Source organism: Salvia splendens, chromosome 4 (assembly GCF_004379255.2).
Source record: "Salvia splendens isolate huo1 chromosome 4, SspV2, whole genome shotgun sequence".
Classification (NCBI taxonomy): Eukaryota; Viridiplantae; Streptophyta; class Magnoliopsida; order Lamiales; family Lamiaceae; genus Salvia; species Salvia splendens.
Window position 1 is genome coordinate 11791512 of NC_056035.1, and position 22830 is coordinate 11814341.

At 42.5% G+C, this 22830-nt stretch overlaps 1 protein-coding gene across 1 annotated transcript; it reads left to right on the forward strand.

The window, feature by feature from the left end:
- The first annotated feature begins 8796 nt into the window (after nt 1-8796).
- LOC121798589 (protein HUA2-LIKE 2-like) lies at nt 8797-21445 on the forward strand. Its single transcript, XM_042197665.1, has 11 exons — nt 8797-9223; nt 10879-10955; nt 15360-17366; nt 17463-17871; nt 18343-18451; nt 18554-18663; nt 18763-18947; nt 19027-19516; nt 19627-20068; nt 20154-20330; nt 20902-21445. Exons 1-11 carry the CDS (start codon nt 9101-9103, stop codon nt 20925-20927), a joined length of 4155 nt encoding a protein of 1384 aa, XP_042053599.1. The 5' UTR covers nt 8797-9100; the 3' UTR covers nt 20928-21445.
- The last annotated feature ends 1385 nt before the right edge of the window (nt 21446-22830 follow it).

The following is a 22830-nucleotide window of genomic DNA, read 5'->3' on the forward strand; positions in this document are numbered from 1 at the left end:
GGAGAAACTCTTTTTGAGCAGCCAGTTCTCGGCCTTTGTCGGTAGTCTGGTAAGGCTAATTACCGATAAGGGCGAGCAGGGAGCCGACGTCGTGCTGCCTCTGTACAGCCGAGAGATAGCAGCTCGGCTTCAGAATCTGCCGCTCCTTGAGGAGCTCGCTTCATCCTCGGTCCTGCTTTCTGCAGACCGAGTCCGGAGTTGTCGAGCTGATCGGGACGAGAACCTGGAGGCTATCTTTGCCTCCGTGGGACCCGTTTCACCCGCTTCGACTTACAACGGAGAGGGTGAGGCCGAGCCGCTGGAGCTGGAGGCCGAAGTCGAGCGGGCCGGGCATCCGGAGAAGGAAGCCGATCAGGAGGCGGAGGCGAGGCCGGCAGGATGCGAGGCCGAGGCTGAGGTAGCTCAGGAGAAAGAAGCTGAACCAGACCGAGGAGCCGGAGACGAAGCTGGCGGAGTATGATTTCGTCTCCCTTCTCTTAGTCTAGTTTCTTCCTTGTAAAATGGCCTTGAAGCCCTCCTAGTGTAAAAAATTTTCCTTGTGAATGAAAAATTCTCTACACTTGTCTTCGTATAGCTTTTCGTACTCGCCTTTATTCCTGTTGTATTTTACTATCTGCTCGGTACAGCTGCCGAACTAATATAGCTGCTTTGTACTCAAGGAGATGGAGATACTTCACTGGAAACGGCTGTACTCTTCTGCTTTAGACGAAGCTGAGAAAAGAGCTATAGCCGATCAGACGAAGAATGACGAGCTTCTGGCTCGTTTAGTGAAGCTGGAGGCCGATAATAAGGACTTAGAGTCCGATAAGAAGGATCTGGAGGCCGAGCTGAATACGACCATTGCTGAGAGGACTGCGTACGAGGATTACATCCGTGTGCGCGCGGGGGTGACCATATCAGATGTTCAGAGTCGAGTTGACGAACTGTGGGAGGAATATCATGTACTCCGGAGGAACAATGCGCTGGAGAGCTCGGCTTGCCAACAAGTTGTGAAATCATTGCGGCGCTGGGCTTCTCGGTACGACATCATTCTTTCCCGGCGTCCCTCAATCGGGAGATTCCTTAGGCATTTCCCGCCAACAGATGCTCGCACTCCAGATCAAGCCTCTGGTTCCCTTGTTCAAAATCCTACTCCCAGTCAACAACGAACTCCGGAACAGCCGGAAACGTCAAGACGAGAACGGGCTCAGGAGCAACCGGAATCGTCAAGACAGGGACGGACTGAAATTCGCCGAGGAGTTGTGACTATGAGCGAGCAAGATCAGCAGATGCTTATTGCAGAGACTCTTCATCGCCGAGGGGTTAGAGCTTCTGGGGCTCGCGGAAGAGGTGTTGGGTCGAGGATAGCATCTCGTCGACCTGCTTATTCTTCATCTGCTCGGAACAACCGAACTCGGCTTCCAGAGGATTTTGCAGATAGGTGGCTTAACTTTAGCAACCGAGGACAGTAGAATAGTCCTCTGTAATGGCGTAATGCCTTCTCGTAGGGGAGCTGAATTGTCTGCCGACCGAGATTTAATAAATGAAATTTTTTCCTTTCGCTTTTATCACTGCTTACTTACAGTTCTGCGAAACAATTTCATCGTGCTCGTCATCGGTCTTATGAAGTGAGCTTCTTTGATCGGACTCGTATTTGGACTTTGAAGTAAGCTTCTTTGACCGGACTCGTCTTTGATCTTATGAAGGAAACTTCTTTGACCGGACTTGGTTTGTGTTCTAATTTGGCGATTTTTGTCGCCGGGATCGAACTTTCCCTTGTCCTAATTCGGCGAGTTTTATCGCGTGGATCGGACTTTCCCAGTTAACCGAAGTGGTCTTATGCAGTAAACCTCTTTGACTAGACATGGTCGTCCTCGGTCTTATGAGGTAAACTTCTTTGACCGAACTTGGTCGTCCTAATTTGGCGAGGTTTATCGCGTGGATCGGACTTTCCCTTATTGCAGTTCGTTTCAGACGAAGTGCTTATTTCTTAAGCCGAATTGTGGTCTTGTATCTTCCTGAGAAGCTTGGACTCACAATCGTTGGCTTATTGCAGTTCGTTTCAGACGAAGTGCTTGTTAAGCTGAATTGCGGTCTTGTATCCTCCTTGGAAGCTTGGACTCACAATCGTTGGCTTATTGCAGTTCGTTTCAGACGGACTGCTTGTTAAGCTGAATTGTGGTCTTATATCCTCCTTAGAAGCTTGGACTCACAATAGTCTTTAATAATCGATCTAAAAAGGGGATCAGTCTTTAAAGAACGATATACCTTGGTACCATTTGTAAGAGACGACAAGCACATAGAGACAAAACACATAGAGAAAAAAAAAGAAAAAGATGAAGGAAAAAAAACTTTAAACTTTTTTTTTAAAAAACGACAAGTAAAAGGTACAAGTAAGAAACAAACAAATAAAAACATATACCCCTATGACCGAACTAGACACGAGACGGACTGACCGGACTTTTGTCTCTTACAAGTGGAACTTCTTGAGGTTGGAGACATGCCATGTTCGGGGTACTTGTTCTCCTGACATGTGAGTCAATTTATAAGACCCTTTGCCGAGGACTTCTGACACCCGATATGGACCCTCCCATGTGGGTTCGAGTTTGCCCAGCTTTTCTTCTCGGCTTACTTCGTTGTTTCTCAAGACGAGATCTCCCACTTGAAATTGAAGCTTTTTCACCCTTTGGTTATAATACCGGGCTACTTGCTCCTTATACTTGGCTGCTTTTATGCACGCCAATTCTCTTCTTTCTTCGGCGAGATCTAGTTCTGCTCTCAGTCCGTCGTCATTCATTTCTGAGGAGAAATTTAGAGTTCGGGGACTGGGTACGCCGATCTCCACCGGAATTACAGCTTCAGTGCCGTACACCAGACTATACGGAGTTTCACCGTTGGAGGTTTTGGGTGTAGTTCGGTAGGACCATAAGACTTGAGGGAGATTTTCTACCCATTGTCCTTTGGCTTGTTCTAACCGAGCTTTTAACCCTTTCACCAGAATCCGGTTCGTTACTTCCGTTTGTCCGTTTGCTTGGGGATGGGAGACCGAAGTGAACCGCTGTTGAATGTTCAGCTCTTGGCACCAATTCTTGAACGTCTTGTCGGTGAACTGAGTCCCATTATCCGAGATGAGGATGTGGGGTATGCCAAATCGGCACACTATGTTATTCCAGACGAAGTCCAATGCCTTTGAGCTCGTTATCGTAGCTAATGGTTCAGCCTCCACCCACTTCGTGAAGTAGTCCACGGCAACGATAAGGAATTTCATTTGCCGAGGAGCTTGAGGAAGTGGTCCCACTATGTCTATGCCCCATTGCATGAAAGGCCAAGGGCTTTGCATAGTGTATAGATCGGTCTGCGGCATCCTTGGGACATTTGCATGAATTTGGCACTTCGTACACTTCTTGACGAGCTGCACTGCCTCTTGTACCATGGTTGGCCAATAATATCCCCATCTCAGAACTTTTTTAGCTAAAGCTCTGGCTCCGATGTGGCTACCGCACGATCCTTCATGAACTTCTCTGAGGATGTAGTCCGTCTCTTCTGGTCCTACGCACCGCAATAACGGCTGGAGGTAAGACTTTCTAAAGAGGACTCCTTCATGAAGTTCGTACCGAAGTGCTCGGCACGTGATCTTCCGAGCTTCTCTCTTATCCTCGGGCAATTGTCCTTGATCCAGATACTGCAAGATCGGCGTCATCCAGTTCGGCGAGCTGGATACTGAATGTACCTCGGCTTCATCAATGCTTCGATGCATTAATTCTTCCGCCTTTGAGCTCGGATCTGAGGCCAACTTACTTAAGGTATCTGCTCGGCTATTTTCCGCTCTGGGAATGCGGATTATCCGAAAATAGGAGAAACTTCGGCTGATGCTTTGCGCTTTGTCCAAATACTTCTTCATTCTCTCGTCACGAGCTTCACTTGTACCCAACATGTGATTTACTATGACTTGTGAATCACAATGGACTTTGAGAGATTTGACGAGCAGACTTTGCGCTAACCGGAGTCCGGCCAGGAGGGCTTCGTACTCGGCTTCATTATTAGTAGTGGGGAATAGGAACCGAAGTGAGTAGGTTACCTCGTGTCCGTCGGGAGCGACAAGTAAAATACCAGCTCCACTTCCCATCTTGTTTGAAGCTCCATCTACGAATCCGCTCCAGCAGTCCGGCGGCTCTACTTCGGATTCCAAGGGCTGTGCTAGTTCGGCATTGGCAGAATTCTTCTGTTCGGCAATAACAGGAATTGCTTGATCGAACTTTGCTTCTGCAAGAAAATCTGCCAAGGCTTGTCCCTTGATGGCTTTCCGAGGTAGATATTCAATTGTGTGCTCTCCCAACTCTATAGCCCACTTGGCGATTCTGCCTGATGCTTCTGGTTTGGTCAACACTTGCCGAAGTGGTAGATCAGTTAAGACGCATACCTTGTGAGCATAGAAGTATGGCCGCAGTCTCCTTGCTGCATTTACTAATGCCAGAGCAATCTTTTCCAGAGGTTGATACCTGGTTTCTGGACCTCTTAATGCTCGACTTGTAAAATAGATGGGAAGCTGCTTTAGGCCTTCTTCTCGTACAAGCACCGCGCTGATGGTTTGATCCGATGCCGCTAAGTATAAGAATATTACTTCGGCTTCGGTTGGAGCAGAGAGAATAGGAAGCTCGGCTAGATAACTTTTGAGCTCGTCAAAGGCCTTTTTCTGCTCGGCTCCCCACTCGAACTTTGGTGCCTTTTTCAACACCTTGAAGAACGGCAGTTGCTTTTCGGCTGCTTGGGAAAGGAATCGATTCAGTGCGGCTAGACATCCGGTTAGCCTTTGCACGTCATGTATGGACTTCGGCATTGCCATGTTCTGAACGACTTGAACTTTTGAGGGGTTTGCCTTGAGTCCGTCCTTTGAAACCCAACAACCCAGAAACTTTCCCGAATCTACCAAAAAGGTACACTTTTGGGGATTAAGTTTGAGGTTGGCTTTCTTGAGCACGTTGAGAGTGGACTTGAGGTTGTGCTCGTACTCCGAAGTGCTTTTGCTTTTGACGACTATATCGTCAACATACACTTCGACCTCCTTTCCAATCAGGTGCCGAAAAAGCTTGTCTACCATCCTTTGATAAGTGGCTCCGGCATTCTTTAAACCGAATGGCATCTTTTTATAAGCGAAAATGCCGAAATCAGTGATGAAGGCCGTTTTTGAAGCGTCAATCTCATCCATTAAAACTTGATGGTATCCTTTGTACAGATCAAGAAAACAAAAAATTTCAAAGCCTATCAAAGCTTCTACTTTTTTATCTATGTTCGGAAGGGGATAGCAATCTTTGGGACAGTGCTTATTTAGATCGGTGAAATCTATGCACATCCGCCATCCTCCTTCCTTTTTCTTGATCATGACAGGATTGGCCACCCACGAAGGATACTTCACTTCGAATAACACATCCGCCTTCAATAATTGACGGACTTCGTCATGGATGACTTGACTTCGTTCTGCCGCAAAGAGTCTTTGCTTCTGTTTTATCGGCCGGACCGAAGGATCAATATTTAACCGATGAGTGATTACCTCGGGGGGCACTCCGGTCATGTCCAACGGAGACCATGCAAAGACGTCTTTATACTCCTTGAGGAGCTGGATGGTTTTTTCCCGAAGTAGAGGCGTTCCCGCGAAGCCGATCTTAACCGTTCTGGATGGATCGTCTTCGTACAGCTGAACTGTCATCGAATTCGGCTCCGGTATGACTTCGGTCATTGCCTCTGACTCCGGCTGCTGTGATTGCTATGCTTGGTGGTGCCGATCTGACTGCTCGGCACTTCTAAGCGCAATTTGCAGACATTCCTTTGCTCTCTTTTGGTCACCTCGGATGACCGCTATCCCTCCTTTAGTAGGGATCTTGATGGTGAGGTGATAAGTGGAGCAAATGGCCCGAACTGTGTTGAGCCAGTCTCTTCCCAGGATGACGTTGTACGGGGACCGAGCTTTCACCACGAAAAACTCAATCATCGTACTGGAGCTAGTAGGCGCTTTCCCCACCGTGATCGGAAGGCTGATAATACCTTCAGGGCGGGTGTCCTCCTGGGCGAAGCTCTTCAGGGGAAGCGGAGCCGGACTGAGCCGAGCTGGGTCCACTTCTAGTTTGTCGAAGCACTCTTTAAAAAGAATGCTGACTGACGCTCCTGTATCCACAAACACCCTGTGGATCAGTTTGTTTGCCACTCCGGCTTGGATGACAATGGCGTCTTGGTGAGGAGAGATGGCCGGGACGGGATCAGCATCCGAGAACGTAATCACTTCGTCCTGCTTCAGCCTTTTATGCGTTGGCTCCTCTCGATTGGAGCCTCTGCGCTCTGACTTCAGGGACGACTTGGTCTTCCCGGCAGGGAGAGCGTCAATAGTCTGGATTACTCCATCATATTGCGGCTCGTCATCGTCTTCGGGATCCGGCTGCCTTTTCGGATCCTGAGGAGCGCAGTTCGCACCTCTCTGCTTCTTATTCTTCTTTGACTGCTTGCTTTGGTATTTTTTCAATGTCCCTGCCCTCACAAGAACATCGATACCTGCAGCCAAGTTTCTGCACTCCTCGGTATCGTGACCGTGGTCTTGATGGTAGGAGCAGTAGTTATCCTGGGGTCGGCGCGCGGCTGATTTCGTCATCCGCTTTGGCTTTTCGAACAGGTCAGAGTGCAGTTCGAAAATTTCCGCTCTCGGCTTGTTCAGCGGTACGAACTGAGCGGGCGGCTTCTCGGGATTGAGACGGGGTCCCAATCTGTCTTGCACCGGAGTCCTTTGAATCCTTTCAAAAGGAGTTCGGCGAGGATGTCCCTGATCGCCAAAAGGAGTTCGGCGAGGATGTCCCTGATCGCTATGATCGGGCTTCCTCCTGTCTCCTCGGGATGAGCTGTCTAAAGACCGTTTGCGACGGTCAGCCTCATCGGCACGGGAGAACTGGTCCGCAATGTCCCACATCTCTTGAGCTGTTTGCGGACTGCATTCCACGAGCTTTCTGTAGAGAGCTCCGGGCAGGATTCCATTTTGGAATGCCGAAATGACAAGTAGATCGTTGAGATCATCTACTTGTAGGCATTCCTTGTGGAATCTCGTCATGAAGTCGCTGATCCTTTCGTCGCGACCTTGACGTATAGAAAGCAGCTGAGCCGAAGTGATCCGGGCTTCCGCTTTCTGAAAGAACCTCCTGTGGAAAGCATCCATTAGATCTCGGTAAGATCTAATGCTGCCTTGGGGGAGGCTATCGAACCACCTTCTCGCGTTCCCGATAAGCAGCTCGGGGAACAGCTTGCACATATGGACCTCATTGAGACCCTGGTTCGCCATGTTATACTGATAGCGTCCCAGGAAGTCATGAGGATCCACCAACCCGTCATAAGTCATCGACGGAGTTCGGTAGTTCTGTGGAAGGGGAGTTCGGGTGATATCGTCCGAGAACGGAGTCTTCAATGCTCCGTACATGGCGAACCCGACATCTCTTCGGTATGGAGGAGATGGAGATCTCCTGTGATTCCGGTACCGAGGAGGAAAAGGAACATGTCGGGGTTGAGGATTCTTCTTCCTGGAAGACACGGCACTACTGCGGTAGTGACTTTCATGTCTGGATGAGGAAGGAGAATCCACCGTTTTCGTCTTCGGCTCTTGGCTCTTTTGCAGGAAGGCTAAGAACTCATCCTGCTTCTCAGCCAAGAACAGCTTGACAGCCTCATTCAAATCAGGCTGCTGGGAAGACTCGGTGTGTGGACCTTTTGAGCGGCTTGTTCCTCCATCGTGAAAACTGGAAGTAGATGTCTCCCGAGGCTGTTTTCCGGACCTGCGGGCTGGACTAGCTTCCTTATGGTTTTCACGAACGGTATTACGGGTAGTATGTGATCTGGTATGCATTTTTTTAGGGTGGAAAAAGGGTCAAAAATTCGCTTTATCACAAATTTTGTTCTCTGGTTCCCACAGACGGCGCCAGTGACGAATCCGCGAATTTCTGATGTTAGTAAATGCTGGTAGAGAATAAAGACTACGACACAAAGAATTTACGTGGTTCGATTTACTGAAGTAAATCTACGTCCACGGGAAGAAGGGAGGGCAAGATTGTATTGCTTGATCTGGGATTACAGCTTACAACACAGACTTGCTATATGATATTTTATCTCTAGAGAGCTTAACCTTTTTCTATCTGATCTAAGTTCTATTTATACATTGAACTAAGATCGTGGCTTGCATCACCACTAATGATGGTTGTGGATGTCGTGGAGGTCATGGCCTAAGATCGTGGGTGTAGCGTAGGTCATGGCCTACGATCGTGGCCTGAGTTGACACCACGTGGTAGTGGGTGTGTTGGAAATTGTGGAAATCCTGTATGGGTCCACTAACTCCTTGTTCGGTCGAATACTGAGACCGAACTGCTTTGGTTGCCGATCTGAGAGTAGAGCTTGATGCCGACCTGAGAGCAGAGCTTGATTGGTTGGCTTTTACCGAGCTGTAGGCTGAGGCCGAACTCTTTGGTAATGCCGAACTCATACTCTTCCTTGGGCTTTGGGCTGATGGGCCGTCATTGCTGTTGGGCTTGTTTAGTACGCACCCCATCACAATACAATACATTTTCCCTTTACCTTTTTTTTATGTTAAAAAATATTTTCCTTTTACTTTGTCCATGATTTCATACTTGGAAGTTGAATTTTCTACGATTGGGCCTACAACACAACCTTAATCTTAGTTAATAGTTACCATTGTATAGGAGTATAAAATAAAAGTAGGCCCGCAATATGCGCGGCCTACTATTGAAAATGGGCCAGTAATAATGCGGGCCACGTGCTGCCCGCGCTGTCGCAGTGTCTATCCCACCACCTGCGCCGTTTAGCAATTAGCGCCGCCCCTTCCAGAAACTAACCAAACTCTCCATTTCTTTTGCCCAACTCTTTTCTACCACACAGCACCCACTCACTCCGAAAAATTCGATTTTGAGTAAGGTTTAGGACTAGGGTTTTGTTCAATCGAACTCGTCTGCAGCTCGCCTACTCGAATATCGTTTGCTGGCGTGTTCTATGCTGATAATTTCAGAAATTAGGGTTCTTTTTTGTGATATTTTATTGTTTGACTATCCAATGCTTTGGCGTAGTTAGTTTATGTAGCATTCATATGGCTCCGAGCCGGAGAAAAGGTGCGAGTAAAGCGGCGGCAGCGGCGGCCGCCCAGCGGAAGTGGGAAGTCGGCGATCTCGTGCTCGCCAAAGTCAAGGGGTTTCCGGCCTGGCCTGCCACTGTATGTCTATTTAGCTTTTTAATTTGTTTTCTAGTTTATCTATCTCTGGGAGTTAGGGTTTCGTGTTGCATGCTAGTTTAATTGCGTTTAGTGTTCAGTTTCTTTATATGTGCCTTTTATACTTATGCTAACTTTGGATCTGGGTGAGTGCCACAGTTTGGATTGATTTTGCGTTTTTTTTTGCTTGCTGAAGCTGTATATGTGGGTGCTGTTTAAGTTGAGTTTCACTTTGATAGTGTTGTGCTTCCAACAAAGACTAGCGCAGGTGTCATTTTTTGTTGGATACAGTGTATAGATTCTATTAAGTGCAATCAAGGCATACATAGCAATGGTGTTGGTATACTTTAGTTCTTATAGGAATGCGTAACTATCCCTGATTTAGTATTTAGGTAGATGTCTATTCCCTGTTGTCTTTGTAGTCTGTGTGACTTGTTGGAATTTGGGTGTTCTTTACCTTCAGGGAATCGTAAGAAGTACAAAAACAAGGCTATTTTGAAGTGGGAGTGAGTTGTGGATAAAATATTGATTAGTTCTATGTTGCCAATAGTACTTGTCTGTTTGTTTGGCACACCAGGTGCAATGCTGCAGAGGTTCTGCACAGGCACACACTTCTCTGCAATTTAATTGGAAAAAGTAACTGGGCTTTACGGATTCTGAAAAAAAATAATGGGCTTTAGTTTTAAGACATATAATGATAACAAATCAATGTTTAAGCTTATTCATTGGCTTGTCATAAATCCTTTTATAGAGCACATCTTTGGTTAAAAGATATCGGCTGAATTGGATTATATGATCATGTTTCTTCTGTTTTCCAGCAGCACTGTTTGTCTTGGATATAATAGGAAAAAACCACCCATTTACTTTCTAGATGTTAATACCTCTTACAATTGGAAGGTTTTAGTTACATTACAGATCTTTGATGGCTATTGCGACTGACTACTGTTCCATCATACAGATTTTGATTAGAATACCATAGAATCTATAGAAAATTCTTTCAGAGTGATGCACTCTGCTTCCCTGAATCGCGCACTTTTGTTGCGCCTTAGGCGACATGGCGTCTTTTTTTGCTGTATCATTTTAAGCTCCTGCTGCATCTTCCCTTATTTATGAATACTCGTTAAGCTCTGCAGTGTTCTAAAATTATGGTTATGTTGAAAAAGTCTGGAAAAAAGGTGTTTGAATAGACTAATTTATTTTTTCTTTGTTTGCTAAAGTTATTACCTGTTCTATCTCTATTTTCAAGGTGAAGCTTTCTTTAGAACTCTTCATCATCATGCTTTGAGGAACTGAAGAGGAGCTGGTTGAACTGACAAATATTACCGGATATGATATCATCATATACTCTTGCATATGACTAGGGGTGTCTGCAGTTAGTTTAGGCGGCTGAAATGAACCGAGAGTTTTGGTTTGGCTTTCTAGTTTTGCATAATTTTAGTAATTTACTGAAGTTTAATACACGTTTTGTTTTTGTTAGTTGGTCTCAGTACGTTAACCAAACTGAAAGAATACTGTGCCATTCATTGACAGTGGTAGAATCACTATATGTTGTCTGATTGCATGCCTTAATGAACTTTTCCCATAACTGTTCTGTTACCTTCTCAATTCTCATTCAAGTTGCTGATCTGTCTATTGTTTCTTCATTTTCCCCATGGCAGGTGAGCGAGCCACAAAAGTGGGGGTACCCTTCTGATCTGAAGAAAGTACTTGTTCACTTTTTTGGGACTCAACAAATGTAAGTTATATTTTATGTTTTCTGTGCATAATGTACGGTTAGGTTTTATTGGTTTTCCAATGGCTTGCGTTAGAAAAGTATCTGAGGTTTCCTTTTGGGCTGAAGTTTTGGCTTTATATGATATATCACGAGTGACAGAGTGAGTGTAGTTAATTATTTGGTGATGCTTCTTGCTAGATTAAATTGAGAACCCGTGAAGCTGGATTTATCCGCTGCACAGTTCATTGTGTTTGATTAACTACTCACCAGTGTTGTTAGGGGCGCGGGGCGCACTGAGGCGGGTAGGTAAATCTCGGGGCGATGGAGCAATGGGGTGCACTAGTTTAAAATTGTAGAACACACATACGACATTCTGTATATTAAGATAATAATTACACAAACCAATGTGCAGACACTAATAATTAACAAAATTTGAATAATTAATTTGATGAAGAGTTCGGTACTCCAAATGCATGTAATTGCCGCTCGGATTAATGCTTCTAAAAGGTGTACAGTACAGCTGCACACCAATTAATATACTATGCGCACCGATTTAAATAAGGTGCACATAAACAAACGTTTCAACGACCCTTCATCTTCCTCATTTATATTAATATAATACACCACTTAATATACCATGCACAAATAAAACACAATTTTTAACTAGATGTGCAGAGAATCACAGAGGCCCTTCTTCCTCCTTATGCAAACCCCAATCATTCAACTTGAATGCCACCACCTGTTCCAAAATTCCCACCAACCACAGCCACAGCCAATTGGGCCTGTACTCTGTAAGATAGAGGGGAAAGACCGGGGAGGTGATAGGTTGTCTATCCCTGGAGGTTTCGTAGACCGCCGACGCCCCGAATGGTTGGAATTATAGTTCCTATCCGGAAACCCTAATCACTACACCATCGCCCTCACCACCCAGGTAGCAGCCTCTAGAATATCACTCACCCAGTATGGTCGGGGTGATTAGAACATAGACCCGAGCGCCCCAGGCCCGCTGGCTTCAATAAATTAACTTCAATTTGTTGTGGAATTTAAAAAAAAAATCCTAACTAACAATTAAAAAGAATTAAAAAAATTGCCTAAAAGCTTACTCCCTCCGTTCCACAGTAATAGAGTCATTTTGCCATTTTAGTACGTTCCATAGTAATAGAGTCATTTCCCTTTTTAGTAAAAGTCAACACATTTCTCCACCCCTACTTTACCCTCTCTTACTTTATTCTCTCTTCATCTCCATTTTCCACTTTATACTCCCTTTACTTAACTCACCTAACCCAATTTTCTTAATCTCCGTGCCGAAAAGAAACGCCTTCATTACTATGGAACGGAGGGAACGGAGGGAGTGTAATTTTGCGTGCGGTGCTCTTTCCGTCACTCTTTCATGCACTTGGCAGGGTTGTCAAAAACGCGCGGGCCGCCAGAGTCTAGGCCGGCTTCGCCCCAACATGGGTTAAAGCCGACCGAGATACGTGTGATGCAGTCGGGGCGCGCCCGGGGCGGTTGGGGAGACTGATGGGGCGTGAATCTGTTTTGCTGTAGAGGGAGGAGAAAGCTGATTATTTTCCTTTTTATTAGTATTTTAATATGAAGTCATCTTTTGATAAAATCTAGGCACACCACCGCCTCTTTTTGCCTTTAAATCAGTTCAGCCTTTTACTTTTCCTCTGTTTTATACTACTATTATTTTATTATTTCTACTAACCTTTCATCTTTCCCCAAAATGACTGAATTATAAAATTCATTAATTAAATATCAAAATTAGTAAATTGACTATAATTCCTTCAATAATTCTTTTCTATGCCCAATTTTAAGATTGAACCTTAAATATATTTTCATAACAGAATATATTTTCTTCATGTTATGTAAGTACAAGTATTTATATACTCCCCCGTCCCGCATTACTTGCACTATATTCCTTTTTTGGTGTCCTAAGATACTTGCACTCTTTCTATTTTGAGTAAAAATTAGTGTTAGTTAAACATGCCCTTATTACACTTAAAATGTTAATAATAGTATTAATTAATAACCCATCAACCCCACCAACCCATCCACCGCTCATTTGGAAAAATACACGTCTCTAACCTACATTCTTCCACCTCCAACCTCACTAAACTCTTCCCCCTCTCTCTCTAAAAACACTAATTTATCCACGGCGCTCCCAACCCCAACCTCATTCCCGTCTGCTACAACCTGCAAAATGGTGGGTGGGTTAACCCACAATTTTAAACTTTTTCATCTGCCGCCATTTAGATTTGGGGGCTGACTTTTGATTTAAATTTGAATATACATGGAGTACTTTTACATTTTGTTGTTTACAATTCAAAGTATATACACAGAAATTTGTTTATTTACTATTCAAATTTAATAACAATTTCAAATTTTGAATATATAAAAAATACAGATATAAAAAATCGGATAAAAAAATGAAATTAATAATATAACTAAAACATCCAATCGCTTCACCTACTTTATTTCCCATTATACTTAAAACACTAATCACTCATTTTGTAATTTCCGTGTCCAAAATGAAATGTGCAACTAATGCGGAACGGAGGGAGTATTAGTGAATTATCTTTAATCATTATTATTACTAATATATAAATAATAAATAATTTTGCGCCCCGATTCGTGGGTCCCTCGCCCATCGCCTCGCGACCCGGATTCCAGCCTCATCGCCCCGGTCCGACCCCGTGACCCTAACAACACTAGCTCTTGGTCCGCCTGCTCTCTCCAATTAAAGGCCTAAAACCTACAAAAATTACTTAAAACCCCAATTAAAGATACATAGTTATCAGGGTTGTCAAAACCACAATGCCCTTGTGTTGCGGGATGCACATGGGGGCTCGACTTGGGGCGATTAGGTTTCTCGATGGAAGCTAACAAAGATAAAAGCCAATTCCAGCCGATCGGGGCATTGATGGTCGACAAAACCTCCGGGGGGATCGATCACCCTTCACCGCCCCTCCCCTGTCATTCCCCTGTTTTCCGGCCACAATTTGCGGCGGTGGCTGCGAACTGAATCGAAGAAGCGACCACCACCCCTCAAACATTATTTCTAATGAAATTGCAAATTACCCCCAGAAATGACCTTTTAGCAGCGCTAAGATACCCTACCTAGTATTGATGGTGAGTCATTGGCAACTGAGGTCCGGGCGGTGGTTGACCAGAATTCTGCCAGTTGCGGTTGAATCGGCAATTTAGGTTTAATTTCTATGGCTAGTATTAGCTAGTACTCCCTCCATCCCACCACAAGTGGTCAATTTCCTTTTTTAACAAAAAACTAAACTTTAACCCTCTCTTACTTTATTCGCTCTTTCTTACTTTATTCTCTCTTTTTTATCACTCTTACTTTTTCCTCTCTCATACTTTATTCTCTTCACTTTAACTCAATATATATCATTTTCTTAAATCTCATGCCCAAAAGAAATCCATCACTTGTGGTGGGGCGGATGGAGTAATATTTATGTGTATTTCCTTGGTCTTTACCCTTATACTGCCTCGAGGCTTACACCTCATGAGGCAGCAGGGAAATGTTTCTTAAAACCCTGGTTGTATCTAGTCTGCCTCGAGGCTTACACCTCGTGAGGTGGCAGGGAGATGCCTCGGATCTTAAAACGTGTGAGAACCTTGGTTGTATCTGAGCTGTATTTTGTATAATTGTGCTTATAGGCGAGCGTTTACTCTTAGTTATGTTGCAGTTAGAGATCATATTCTTATTTCCGTGCCAATATTTTGATTATCCAAAGCTATCCTGCCCATGGCTGATGCAAGTTACTTGGGAATTAGTTTGAGTGTTTTGTTTAGATTAGGAATTAATATTGTTTCCAATTATTTGATTAGAATTATTGTATATCTTTATTTGGTTTTAAAATAACTTATCTAGTAAATTTGCAATAATTTTGATTGTACTAAATATATGTAAATACGAAATAAACATACTAACATGTGTTTGGAGATTTTTTCTTCTTAGTGCCTCTGCCCTCTTGTGAGCTTTTTTTAAATCAACGTCACAATCACAAGTTCCATGTGAAGACTATTTTTGTTGAACTGGTGTAAATTAAACTCTAATAAGAGTCAAATACTAAAAACTATCTAGTTATAAAAGTAGGCTTAAAGTAAACAGCTTAGAATAATAGATGAAAAGTAAAATTCATGCATTACTTCCATCACAATCCAGAATAATGTTGGATTTAACTTTCTGCCAGCACATTCTGCCTTCTCAACCAATGTGTTTTGAGTTATATTGTTGGCACACTTTAGTTGCATCTTTAAGTTGCAACTGAGGAACTGGAACTGGATGGCAATGTAAACACTTCATTATCTTTGTCTTGTATCTGTATAATTGGTAGTATTTTTGTAAAAAGTTTATTCTAGTTTTGATTTCTGAATTCTATCAGTATTTGTTCTCTTGTACAGTGCTTTCTGTAATCATGCTGATATTGAAGAGTTCACGGAAGAGAAGAAAGTATCTCTGTCAGGTAAACGCCACGGTAAAGGTTCTGATTTTGCGCGTGCATTAAGAGAGATAGTTGATTGCTTTGAGAAGCTGAAGAGACAGGACCTGGTTAGTGATAATGTCACTGAGGAAACTGTTACCACAAATGAAAACAACTCAGACGAGTCCTTGACTAGACCTATGAATGATGAAGCTGCCATGACTACAGTTAAACAACTTTCTGGTGGATCTACTAATGATTTGAACTCGCTAACTGAAGCTGCTGTAGCAGCAGCAGCTGAAGATGCTCTGCATGATGAGGAGATGCAACTGGAGGAGGCACATTCAAATTCCGGATTTACTGAAATACATGTTTATTCAACAAGAAGCAAAACTGATGCTGCTCAATCACGAATTATTGGTAAGCAGAGGAGGTTATCTGCTAGAAAATTGAGAAGTTCTTCAAGGGTGGATGTGGGTGGACTGCAGGAGCTAACATTGCCTCCTTCCAACAATCATAGGAGCTCTAGGCTGTTGGGTGCTAAGGCACAGGATAGATCTCTTAGGAGAAGTAGAAGGATCATTAAATCATCTGATGATTATGAGGGGAACAATGCCAACTCACCTCTTTTTCCGTCTAATTGTAGTCTGGAAGAGAATGATTCTGATATTATGACAGCAGACTCTGATTCTGATAGTCTCAATGGTCGCAGCTCTGTGGACTCGGGATGCAAACCAGTAGAGGAGGACCCTTTCACTGAAAAGAACGAAGGAGCAACAGAGTTGAGTGACCGACTTGACTTTCAAACAAATGCTAATATTATTAAGAAGAAAAGGAAGCCTAATCGAAAAAGACATAGAAGTGATCTGATGGCTAAATCGGATGAGGTTGTTTCCGAGACTGAAGTACTTAAGACTGACTGCCTTTCACCTAGTAATAATGAAAAAGTGGCTGAAAAATGTCCGAAAGAAGATGGGGATGAGCATCTACCATTAAGCAAAAGGGCTAGAGTTCGTTTGGGTAAATCATCACCTGTTGGGGATGAAGATACCGAATTAGCCCATGAAGAAGAAAAAACTCTGCAAGTTCGTGAAACTTGTATGCAGTCTGATGAGCTCTCGAATATTAAGGTGCATGTTCCTCCTGGTACTGAAGCAATATCTGCCAAAGAAGATTCATATATTTCACCTTTATCGCATGATAGTCATGATAGAAAGCCTCAGTATTGGGAAACTAGAAAGAATCTTGTGGATGGTGAGGCTGCTTTACCTCCATCGAAGCGTCTAACTCGTGCTTTGGAGGCAATGTCTGCTAATGAAGCTGACCTCAGTCAGAGAACTTCTAGTTGTTCACCGAAGGTGGATACACCTAATGAAGGCTGTTCTTCTGCGAAATGCTTTGAGGTGTCCTCAGAAGAAAAAGCTGTGGTAGATTCGGGATTAGGATCAGTGGGGGAGCTCAGTACTAGAGTTCCTCTGTCAAGTGTTTCTGGGTCCTGTCCTGTGTTAAATGAGGACATCCCAGAAAAACATGGGGAAACCTTTGAAGTGGTGTTAGATTGTTGTAAAACTTCTGGTGTTGGTAGCTCAAATTCAGAATCATGTAAGGATTCATTTCGTCATGCTGAAGGTGGTGAGAGCAAACACCTGGAGTTATCTAGCTTGATTGAGTTCCCTGATTCTGTGCATCATTTAGATCCAAATCTGGATTTAGCGAACACTCCCAGCTTGTCTCATTTAGACTGTAGCAGGCCATGCTTGGATTCATCTCTTGATAACTGCAAGACCAAATCTCCGGAGTCTAAGGAGATGACTAAAACAACTGATGCCAAGATTTCCCTGATGGACTCGGATTCTCTCTTGGTGGAAGAGACTACTGGTGATTCACCTGATGTTGAGAAATGTAAACTTATAGGCAGTGCAGATTGTGGTGATGAATTACAAAAGAAAACAATCCTTTCTTTATCCAAGAACCAAGGGAGTCCGAGGTAAAATTAGTCTTATGTACTTTACTCTCTCTTTTTCCTAGTCCATTCAATCTGTCTTCCTAACACTTACTCTCTTCGGGATTGATGTATCTCTAGGTCTGAATTTGTCAGAGAAGCAAGCCTATCATGTGCAGATTCTAATATTGTACTGTCAGCTAGTCCCTTGAAAGTTCTGGATAGCAGTCATCTAGAAGATCGAGTTGTCTCAGTTGCTCAGTCTTCTTCACATTTATCTGATCGAACAGGATCTGTTACGAAATCACCTCCTCCTAGTTCTTCCATGTGTGGCATTTCCTCATCTGATAGTTATGTTGAAAAGAGAGGCTCTTGCATTAATGCTCAATTGCATCCTGAAAAAGCTAAACTTGGGGCCAAGTCAAGCATTAAGGTGGAACTTTTGTCGTCACTTGAAGCTGCCATCCGATCTTTGACAAGGACAAAGGAGAGCATTGGTCGAGCAACGCGGGTTGCTATTGACTGTGCAAAACTTGGTTTTGCAACTAAGGTAGCCTTGTCCACTGTAATCTAATGGCTTTTATAACCTTCCTTCTATGTCATGAAACTGTATGTTATATACTCCCTGACTCATTAAATATGAAACGTTTGCTTTTTTTGCTTTTCGGAACGAGATTATATGTAGTGTTGTTTTGTGAGGTAATGAAGAGAGAATAAAGTAAGAGAGGGAAAAAGTACAGATGATGGTATTTCCATTTTAGGAAACGTTTCATTTCTAATGGGACAACCCAAAGAGGAAAATATTTCATTTTTTATTTGAGTTCTTATTAATGAATGAACATGTGAGTTATGTTAGTTCACAGTAACGAATGAGCATGTGAGATTGATTTCTACTGACTGTCTGACTGTAGTTAAACCCACATCAGTTCTTCCTTTAGTACAGTATATTTTATCTTTGTTTTATTATCTCTTCTCGGTTCTGCATAACCTCTTTAATGCGCTGATATTTTATTTTCCTTAGGTGGTTGAATTACTGGCCCATAATTTGGAAAATGAATCGAGTCCACACAAAAAGGTTGACTTGTTTTTCCTTGTTGACTCAATCGCACAGTGCTCTGGTGGCATGAAAGGTAGCTTCTGTGCTAGTTCTGTTTTATGTACCTCTGCTATTGCTTACTATGTTAATTGTACTGAATTTCTTCGATGGTGATCTATATAATATGCCTGGTCAGGTGATGCTGGTGTATATCCCTCAGCAATTCAGGCAATCTTGTCACGTTTACTATTGGCTGCTGCCCCTTCTGGTACTGGCTATTGTGACAATCATAGGCAGTGCTTGAAAGTAAGTTAAGCTTCTCTTTTAATGTATTCTCATTGTTCCTCTCACAACTATTGCATATTTTGCAGTAACATGTTGGTTAATTTACTATGTGCTGGATAGGTTTTGAGAGTTTGGCTAGAGAGGAAGATTCTTCCAGAGACCTTAGTTCGCCACCATATTCGAGAACTTGATGCTCTTTACCATTCACATGTTAGCGGTGGCTCTCGGAGATCTTGTAAATTTGAAAGGCCTTTTGATGATCCCATCAGGGAAATGGAAGGGATGTTGGTTGATGAGTATGGAAGGTAATTTCTCTCCATGCTTAGTTAGGTTTCAGCATTTGTTTTTATACCGTGACTAACAAATTTCATCTTATCAATTTAGTAACTCAAGCATCCAGCTTCCTGGTTTCTGTATGCCTCCTATGTTGAGGGATGATGATGGAGGCAGTGATTCTGATGGAGAGAACTTTGAGGCTGTCACTCCTGAGCATAATATGGAAAATGTACATGTTGATGGAGAACCAAATGTGAGTGCTACAGCTGAGAAACGGAGCCATATCTTGGAAGATGTTGATGGTGAGCTTGAGATGGAAGATGTGGCTCCGTGCTGTGATGCTGAAGTTACTTCTACCGGTAGTATTGCTGATAGTCATTATGGAGCACCATTTCTGGCTCAACAACACGAGGATGCCCATCTGATATCGACACGTTTTCCGGGGTCTGCCCTGCCTCCGCCTCCACCTCCACCTCATTCTCCGCTTCCACCTCCACCTCCACCTCCACCTGCGCCTCTAGCTCATCCACTACCTCGATCGGGTTTTCCTCCTGCTGTGCTTGATTCTGTTCCAAAATTTTCTCATTCCAATTCTCAGGTTTTTTTTATCTTCTATTACATATTCTTAGTCTTTTGATCTATGGCCAGTTGAGATCTTTCTATATACTTTGCCCATGTACCTTTATAATTGAAATTTTTTTTTATCAGGAACCCGTTATGAGGCGGTCTCCTTCGCCAAGAATCAAGTCAAGAACCTTGGACATGGTGCATCATCGACATTACGACAACAGAGACTCTGAAGCCCAATTGGCAAGACATATTCCTTATAGCAGTAATAATCGTCCTTGCAATGATCAGCATATTCCCCATTTCTCTGGTAGATCATCAAATGGCTTCCAGCCAGCAGATGGGGCTTTCAGCAAGGGTTTTCATTTGCCCCCACCACACCCTGCTCCTTCTGATCATTTCTCATATGTCCAAGAGCCACGCAGCCAATCACGAAGGGATATTCCACCCCCTTCTCATCCCAACAGATTCACATCACGTAGCACAGAAAATGGAAATTTTTACAGGGATCGAGACAGATATAAGTCTGGTGAACGAGATAATATTGGAGAGCGCTGGAGGCCACGTATGCCGCCTGTCTCTGGTGACTAAAGCATTCTCAGTTTACTTTTTTCTCAGGCTGTCATTTATTATGTTCAAATCATGTGAATAATACAACTATTTCTCAGGTCCATACCATTGTGATGGTTCCAGAATGGCTCATGCGCCGATGCCATACTCTGGCCCAGTCCGTGAGTCTGATTTTTCTAATAATAGGTGGAATTACCCTCCACGTTCCATGAATCACAGACAAATGAATCCTTATGGGCCGCCATCTGAAGGACCTATTCCAGTGGCAAATAAAGGTTTGTCTTATCTCTCTCTTATGAAGAAAGTAATCATCTGCTCTTTGTTTTGCTGATGCACTCATAAGGTCAATTATTTGTCAATATTGAAGGAAAAGCAGGTAGGTGGGCTTTGATAGTATGTAACTTCCCTGTAGAAAATTCTGTTCCTTGTGGGTTCTCTAACACTCAAGTTGTTATTTTATAACTCCCCTGTAGGAAATTCACTTTAAATCTTAGCAATCCTATACAATTTATGGCCTCAGGAAGATCTGTATTTTTCCTTCTTGGATATGGTTTCCCCAGCCATTCTGTTTACAGAACTGGTTGGAACTTGAATCCACCCTAATAATATCCTAGCTTCTTTGGAAAGCTGAATGATCAATCTACTCGCCCTGTAAACTTGAAAATTGTTCAATTTCTTCATCATCACCTCTGCAGTAACCTGACAATTAGATACATTGGGAGTCACTGTTAAAATTATGTGTGTTCTTACTATGGCCTATTTGGATTAGAAATAGATGGCAACCTAGAATTGTGTTTTGGAATCACTTAGCTTCTATATAGTTTAATTCTCTGTTATGTTTCTCAGGCCCTAACTTTTGGAAGCCGGGATAACTTTTTTTGCATCAGCTCCAGCAAACTGTCCTATGAAAATGTTGATTAATGTAATCCCGTTTGCTGATGTTGCCATGTACTATATGGTTAGCTCAGTATTTCAACAGAGATAACTCTTCTGGAACTGTCTGAGGGTTACTGATTTGTGGCCACAAAGGAGAGAGGCTGTGCTCCTCCGGTGGTTGTACATACATATGTTGTCAATCTGTTTGTCGCTGCCTTATGAACAGAGAATGGGAGGTTGTTTGGTAAGTGGGAGATGCAATATCATCCCCGGGCCGCTAAATTATGATTACGTATGTTGAATAGTGAATCTATAAGCTTTTGAAGCAACAGTATAGGATCTGATCTGCCTTCAACATCTGATAATGATATGTATCTTCTGTCCCATTCTCTTTTCTTTCTAAGTAGGTTGCTGTCGTTGTATAATTATCACGGTTACCATGTACATTGTGAGTTGTTCGACTTCCTCAGCCGATTATAATTAATCTAGCTCAAGGTTACATGTCTTTTACCAATTTTTCCTTTATAATGGCAATATATTGCCTCTTGCATCTGGCTTGTAATTGGGAATCTCTTTTTATGCCCTATGTTTTGGATTGATGATATATTGATATGATTCCACAAGTAGGTTTTCTACGAATCAAGTCAAGCAAGTAATATTTTATCTGACGAATCTGCCTAACTTTATTTATTCTTGTTAAGTTGGTGGACTTAAAACATTCAGTTTGACATTTTTTGTTGATTAGTTTTTATATGGTTAATTTCTGCTGGTGAGAACTCAAATTCTCTAATTTATTTAAGCTATAGTAGTAATGGTTTATTTCGTATTTTATTTTCTCTTGTTTTCTAGGGGTAAATGATGAAATTGTATGAACGATCCTTTATAGCATTGTTCGTTTTCTTAATGTTTTTTTAGTTATACGGATTAGTGAGAAAATATGCACGCTTGTATTTAGGATTCTATTGCGATTATTATTATATAATTATTATATGGTAAGTGCTAAGTTATATAGTAATTATAAATGTGCTTTTTTAATTAAAAGACATAACTCCAAGTTAAATACTAATAAATAACTATTGTATGTACTACCCTTATAAATAATTAAAATTTTACGTGAAAATGCTTTCTTTTCGCATTGTTCTTGGCAATCCAATCCTCCAATCTTCTGCCATTCTTGGCAATTCCTTTTCATTGTTCTTTTCGAGAAGGAAACCGCATCTTATGGAGAAAGGAAGTGCCAAGATACTAAAACGTAATAATGTGAATTCTGAATTACTTTGTGTGGTAGAATTTAAGGGACCGGGGTTAGTTGAAAAAAATTATTATTGAAATAATTGTGCATGGATGTCCAGCTCAAATTAAAACATTTTTCTGAAAAAAGAGTGTTATATTTATTTTATTCTCTAATCACTTCTCTTGCAAAATACCATCACATAAAAAATTGATTATTTTATGATTCGAACAGATGATTTTTTTTAAGGTAGGTCAACGTTGATGATTAAATGTTAATTAGAATTTATCGTATATAACAATATTAGCATGTCCTTGTTGAAACTTGAATGTATATGTAGGGATCAGACTAGCTTTGAATTCACTATTTACCGAGACCTCTTTAGTCTTGTACTAGATAGCTCAGTCAAACTATCAACTAAGCGACTGATTTACAAGCTATTACAAGTTAACACAAGCTATTACAACAATAACTAGTCAATTATCTCAGACTTTCAATCTTGGACCGAATGCTCCAAGATTTCACCGAGAACCTGCACACTTAATACCCAAGTTAGTAACATAAGGTATAATCTACCCCCTCTTGTTGAGTAAAGCCCTTGACCACTAATCTGGTCTTGTATCTCAAACCCTCCACCTCAGTTTTTAGCTTATATAACCACCTACAGT